The sequence below is a fragment of the Ursus americanus genome, chromosome 35 (assembly GCF_024610735.1).
Source record: "Ursus americanus isolate L20-20 chromosome 35, mUrsAme1.1.p, whole genome shotgun sequence".
NCBI lineage: Eukaryota > Metazoa > Chordata > Mammalia > Carnivora > Ursidae > Ursus > Ursus americanus.
Genome location: NC_142161.1, coordinates 4,285,863 through 4,292,916, shown reverse-complemented (window position 1 = coordinate 4,292,916; position 7,054 = coordinate 4,285,863). Strand labels below are relative to the sequence as shown.

Sequence of the window (7,054 nt, the reverse complement as noted above, 5' to 3'; positions counted from 1 at the left end):
TGTCTGGCTTGTTTCAGACACATTAGCAGAATGTCTTCAAGGTTCATCCATGTTGCATAGCGTGTGTCAGAATTTCATTCCTTTTTAAGGCAGAATAACATTCCATCGTATGTCTATACCACGTCTTGTTGATCCATTCCGTCATCCACAGTCATTGAGTTGTTCCCATGTGGTTGACTATTGTGAGTAATGCTGTTATAAGTGTCGATGTACGAAGATCTGTCTGAGTCCCTGCTCTCAGTCCTTTTGGGGATGTACCCAGAAGTGGAATGGCTGCATTGTATAGTCAATGTATGTTTGTTTTTTAGGAACTGCCATAGTGTTTTCCACAGTGGCTACACCATTTTACATCCCCACCAGCAAAGTCCAAGAGCTCTAATTTCTCCACCTTCTTGCCAACACTTGCTATTTCCTGGTTTTGACATGTAAACAATATGAGCCAACTTACTGGGTATGAAGCCGTAGCTCATTGTGAGTTTGACGTGCATTTCCGTAATGATTAGTGATGTTGCACACCTTTTCATGTGTGTAGTGGCCAATTGTTGAATTGGGTTGTTTGTTTTGTTGTTGAGGACATGGTTTTTGAGATTATAGAAGGTATATAATCCCATTTTGAAATCCTTCTATGGTAATTTATCTAATTAAATGTTTTCTATTGCTTCTTAATTTTTTTGATAATTCTCTTATTCTAGGAAATCGTCCATTTCCTCCTGGTTTTCCCATTTGTTGTGGAAGAGTCGCACATGATTTTTTTCTTACACAGATCATTTTCTACCCTGAATTATAGTTATTTGTGTACTTTCTATCTTCCTTATCAGATTTCAGATTTTTCAAAGACATAGATTAAGTTTTATATCCCGGGCCACATAGTACATTTTCTTGAGCATGACATTTGTGTCATAATTATTTAGGAATGAATAAATACAGTAATCAATTTCTTCCTTTATTTAATGTTTGTTTATTTGCCAATATGTCTTTATGTTTTCCTTCATGAAAGTAGTGAACATTTCAGTAACAAACTTCAACAGGTCCAATTGTATGTTTCACTTTATATACTATTTACTGTATCATCTGGAATACAGAATTCATAGCCTTTTGAATAGGAATGGTTTCGTTGACAACCGATGTGAAGTCCAGAGGGAAGTAAGGGAAGGAGGGATGAGAAATGGAGGAAATGAACTAACATTTATTGAGGACTTATTTTGTGCTGGTCACTATTTGAGGCATCTTGCAGAGATATCTCATTTGACTTGCGTCACCCTCCTTTGGAATGGGCATCGCCTTCCCATTTTACAGAGGAGAAAACTGAGGTCAGAGAAGTAACCAAGTAGTAGGTAGAAGAGTCCTTGTCAAATGGAATGAGGAATTTCTATGAATTTTAATACTAAAAGAGCATAAGCAGCTTATGTAGGAATTAAGGAGTCAGCCTCAGGCCTTCGTTGAGTTCCTGCTGATGTGTTACTGTGACAGGAGCACAAGCGTGAAATGAGGGCAGTGCTAACAGACGAAGGTTCTCCTCTCCTCTGAGGGTGTTGGAGCAACAGACACAACGCAATCTGTCTGCAAGTACTTATGAGTATTCATATGGTCAATGACAATGGGTAGGTGCTTGAGGCTTAAGGAGAGTTCCAGAGCTAGTACCTGTGCCCAAAGAGCTCTTTAGAGTCTGTTGGGAAGCCAGGCAGACACAGATGGAAAGAAGAGAATAATTCAAATCTGATAATTAATAAAAATGCTCTGACGGTCTAGAGAACTCATGAGTTCGTACCGAATTGCATAGTGTCGGGCACTCCAGAAACGTGGCATCAGAAAATTTTCTAAGGAAAGTCTCAGTTTCTTGGAGGGGCCTGATAATCCCTTAACTTGTCTGGGAATATTAGCTTGGGCTTCCTAGTTCCATAGCTTTATAAGAAGAGTTTGTTTGCCTGCTCCCTAAACACCTGTTTCACCTGTTTGTTCCTCAGGGTGTAGATGAAGGGATTGAGCGTTGGGGTGACCACGGTGTTGAGCAAGGCCACCACCTTGTTTTTGTCCTCTCCCTCATTACCCTTCCCTGACCGGACGTACATGAAGATGCAGCTGCCATAGAAGAGAGACACAACAACGATGTGGGAGGAGCAGGTGGAGAAGGCTTTCTGCCTCTCCTTGGCTGAGGGGATGTGCAGGATGGTGTGGAGGATGTGGCCGTAGCAGGTGGCCGTCACGGACAGCGTGCCCAGTAAACTGAAGTTGGCCACAATAAAGCCCAGGAGCTCTATCACACTCGTGTCTGCACATATGAGCTCCAGGAGTGGGAAGTTGTCACAGAAGAAATGATTAATGACATTGGGGCCACAAAATGGCTGCCGAAAAGTGATGAAACTTGGAAAGATGATGAGAAGGAATCCTGCCACCCATGAACAAAGAACTAGCTGGACACAGACCCTTTTGCTCATGATGGTGGCATAACGCAAGGGGTTACATATGGCCACATACCTGTCAAAGGACATCACCGCCAGGAGGAAGAACTCTGTGGTGCCCAGGAAGAAATAGAGGAAGCTTTGTAGGAAACAGCCGAAGACGGAAATGGTCTTGTCTCCGGTCAGGATGTTGGTCAGCATCTTGGGGAAGATGACCGAGGTGAACCAGATCTCCAGGACAGCAAAGTTGCGGAGGAAGTAGTACATGGGGGTGTGGAGGCGCCTGTCCATGAGGGTGACGCCCACGATGAGGAGATTCCCCAGCAGAGTGAGGAGGTAGGTCAGAAGCAGCCCCAGGAAGATGGGCATCTGCAGCTCACAGGCATCTGAGAGCCCCAGCAGGACAAACTCAGTGACAACGGTGTGGTTCCCCATGGCTCCTCTGACGTCTCCTGGGGGTGGCCAATCAGAAGGGTGCAGCATCAAGAGCTGTGATGTTCTGGGGACCTGAGGACACTTGGAACTGAAAGGAAAGAGGGATGAATATTCCATTTTGAGCTGAAAGAGTCCTTTATTTGTGTGAGGGAGGTATCTTCCTAGTACTCACTGTTCAGGCTTGTTTTGTAGATACCCTGGGGATTTCTGTCTCATGTTGGGTGCCAGGCATACTTTTGTGTTGGTTTTCAGGGTGATGTAAGTAAGGCCCTAAGTAAAAATTATCCTTGCTTACATTTTTCCTAAACTTTTATTCTTGATACTGAACAAATCCTTTTACTCCTAACATTATAATCTGTTTTCGATGCTTTTTATTCTTATATTTACCCCAGTGTTGGATCTTTGCACACAAGCAGTTCATATCTGAGGATGGTAAACTCTGTGCTTAACTTAGCCATTCGCTGCAGAGATCCATATGCTCGTGTAAACTGATTTAGGATGCATAGAAGCTCTATTGCTTTCAAGATTACCTGAAAATGTGATGCCTTTCACTAGTAGTTAGATTAATGAGAGAGAGAGAGAATCTATGAGAGAAAAGCACAACTCTTACAAATCAAAAAAGAAAAAGTTAAATAATGTGTTCATAAATAAAAATTCCTAAGAGGGGGTTTGGTAGTCAACGTTCTTAAGGATCTGTTCTCAAATGGTATATCCGTGTTCTTCTCTCATAACATTTTCTTGTGGACTCTAGAAACAATGGATTCTTAAGATATCCTAGTTCTATTTTTTGCACCTGAGCTTCTATCTGTGACATTCTTTTGGGGTGAATTATCAGCCTTTCAAGTCCTATTTATCCTTTAAGTCTCTCCTCAAAAGGTGCTATCATTTTTATGAAATCTCTTCGGAATGAATGATTCTTTCCTCTTATCCCTCATAATTTTATTATATCTCATTTGGTTTTTATTAAATTTATAGTTGTTTTTCATTTGTTGCCTACTGAGTCAAAAAATTTCTTTACTAATTTGTGTTTTATACAGCCCTTTGAAACCATTTTCTGAAATAATCAGCTTCAATAAACATTCAGCGAGTGGTGAGTAACACCTCAAACGCCTGAGGGACGGATGTGGTGGCGTTTGACACAGAAGAGGTTGAGGACGTGTCATTTATGTCGTACTTTCTAGGGGCCAGCAACTTGCAGAGTCATATGCCCAGGAGCCTTAAATTGGCCCATGTGAAGAGTTTGCTTTTCCTCATGAGCAGATGGAGGTGTCTCCCCACAAACATTCTCTAAGGGGACATTCTCCATCTTTGAGACAGTCTGTATTTTGAGCTAGTAAGTAGAGCTCTGGTTGGGTCTGCCAAAATGCTCCCAGCAGCAAAATTCCCCAAACCTTAAAAAAGTCTCTCTTTAAAACTCAGCACCCCCTAGGGGTGCCTGGCTGGCTCAGGGTTGTGAGTTTGAGCCCCATGTTGGGTGTAGAAATTACTTCAAAATAAAAATCTTTAAAAAAAAAGTCAGCATTCCTGGAAGTTTCCTCCCTTAAACATTATCAACTACAACCTTAATTATCTTGCAGACCTATAGCAAGAATTATTTCCTAGTCACTGGAGAATAAGATTGGGACCCATGTTACGTACTTGGAATGAAGGAAATGCTAGGGATACTAGTAGAGAGGATGAACTGGTAAACTGTATACACTTTCCTTTTTCTATGGTTTTATCTTCTTTTAACACAGGCCACACCATTCATTCTACAAACTACCACTATATCTAACATTTGTTCGCAGTTATTAACACAAAATAGTTGATCAGCCTCTGAGGATATAACGAGGGCTAGTCCTCAGTGTTATTTCTAGGTAACATTATTTAGATTCTCAGCCATTTGAAAAAGAGGGCTTTGGGGAACCTGGGTGGCTCAGTTGGTTAAGTGTTCGATTCTTGATCTCAGGGTTGTGCGTTCAAGACCTGCATTGGGCTCCATGCTGGATGTGAGCTTACTTAAAAAAAGAGAGAGAGATGGGGCGCCTGGGTGGCACAGCGGTTAAGCGTCTGCCTTCGGCTCAGGGCGTGATCCCGGCGTTGTGGGATCGAGCCCCACATCAGGCTCCTCCACTAGGAGGCTGCTTCTTCCTCTCCCTCTCCCCCTGCTTGTGTTCCCTCTCTCGCTGGCTGTCTCTATCTCTGTCGAATAAAATAAAAAATAAAAAAAAAAGAGAGAGAGAGAGAAAAGTCTTTGAGTTTCAAAGGTGAGCCCAGTGGCCAAGAAACTTACCCAGCTGTTCTGTAACAGAAGCAGGATCCAACATAAATGTGATACCCAGAAGCAGGATCCAACAGGAATGTGATACCCAGAAACACCATCAGGAGGAAATAGAATGAATGCTTTTTAGGAGAAGTCCTAGTGGGACATGACGGAAGAAAGACAGAATAGAGACTAAGATGAGGAAGGGTTGGATGCAAGTGGGAGGGGAGGTCAAAGCTCTGGCTTTATACTGAATCATAATCTTAGCACAGATAAACTATGAAAACACCTTGCGACCCTCCCAAGGATATAGCACATAGATAGCGCTGCTGATAATCTTCTGGCTTTTTTCCTATTTCAAACCAGAAGTCAGAATCTGAGGGTAGGGGTGGGAGTACAAAGGGAAATGGGCCACTTCCTGAATCCCAGGCATTTCCCCTTTTATCCTAGATGCTTGCAGAATGAAGGGGAGACTTGCCTGGCAGCCTAAGAGCCTGAACCTGCCTCACCATCTACCTAGACCATTCACTGTTTTAAGAGTCAGTTAAGCAGAGCCCAGTGGGGAAGTCTGTGGATGCCCTGGAGGTTTGTCTTGCTATACTGGAATTGCACGGTCTCTGGACAGTTCTGGTTCATTTAGAAGGAGGGTGAGATCTTTTCCTTCTAACGAAAAGCGTTAAAAATTTCACCCAGACTCAATAACGTCCAGAGCTTTGGGTTTTCCAAGGGCCAGTTACATAGTGTACAAGGTGGGACAGGCAAGCTTCCTCAATGCAAGCGAGCAACTGAATGAATAAACTGAATCAATAAATTGCCTAGCTTTGACCTGGATGGTGGGGCTGAAGTTACACCATGAGTGTGTTCTATGTGCCAATCTCGAAAAGGAATATAAGAACAAAGTGCACGGACTGGGAGGGTTGAAGAAGCCACTCTGCAGTGCCAAGGTGGAGATTACCCCACAGGTCCGGGGCAGGTGTCTAGGAGCCCTCTGGGGAAGTCCCTATCAGGTCATGCCAAGTATACTACTCACAGGATTGCAGAAGATACCTGGTTCTCATCGGTATTTCTTGAAGTTCCGATATTGTCTATGGCTCTAAATGTAGATTTTACGCTGTTAGCATGAGATCATCATCTCTCATGAATTTGATGGCATTCTCGTAGAACACCTATCTTTTCCTAACGCATCCTGAATGGTCAGCTGGCATTCCCTGGGTAGGAGAATGGTTTCCTTGAACTTTGTCATCTTGCAGGTCACAGAATCTGCTGAGCACAGAATGTTGAAATCTTCCATTTTCAGCAAGCTCATCCTGGGGGAAGCCTTGGAAAAATACAGTTATCACTTGATGCATTCCTCCTTCATCCTCCTCTTGGACTAAGGGGAGTATTTTGACTGATAGAGAGTTTCATTGCATCTTCACATTGGCTCAGTCTCTGTGAGATGATATTTCTTCTGTGGACAACGGGGCTCTAGGGGAGAGTGGGTGAGCTATTCCTGGAACGAACACATCTCTTTATGGAGGTGACATCAAGGTTGAAAGATTTGGGTTGCATCTTTGTTTTCCTAAGGGATCTACTCTTCTCCAAAGTTTGATGGGTTTGGGATCCCCAGGTAATTGGTATAATGAGCCTCCCTCACCTTCTTCCCAACTCTCTTGGCTGTTACTTACCACACCTTTGCAAACAAAAGTTTCTGTTGTTTGTTCAGATCAAGAATAACAGTTACTTTTAGTTAAAGTAATATATCTAATTATGCCTCTGAAATTGGGGGCTCCAGTCTAATATTAGGCAGTCCTATTGCTACAGGGATGGAAGGAGCCAACAAAAGTAATATAAAACCTTGGTTAATCCTATCCTGACTCCTACGTTGCTGGGGCTGGGAGATGGTGAAGATGGGGTCCTGGAGGGGAGGGGAGGAACGACAGTGAAGGAAATGAAAAAGTTAGGCTTTAAAAATTTTCCCAGCTTTATTGAGATATAA

At 42.9% G+C, this 7,054-nt stretch overlaps 1 protein-coding gene across 1 annotated transcript; it reads right to left on the bottom strand.

Annotated features, from left to right (window-relative positions):
- Positions 1-1,904: 1,904 nt before the first annotated feature.
- Positions 1,905-2,882, bottom strand: LOC123795695 (olfactory receptor 6E1). Its single transcript, XM_045802581.2, has one exon. It carries the CDS (start codon positions 2,880-2,882, stop codon positions 1,905-1,907), a length of 978 nt encoding a protein of 325 aa, XP_045658537.2.
- Positions 2,883-7,054: the final 4,172 nt, after the last annotated feature.

Coding starts and splice junctions, on each gene's coding strand:
- LOC123795695 (XM_045802581.2), bottom strand. CDS start 2,882: ATGCTGCACCCTTCTGATTGGCCACCCCCAGGAGACGTCAGAGGAGCC.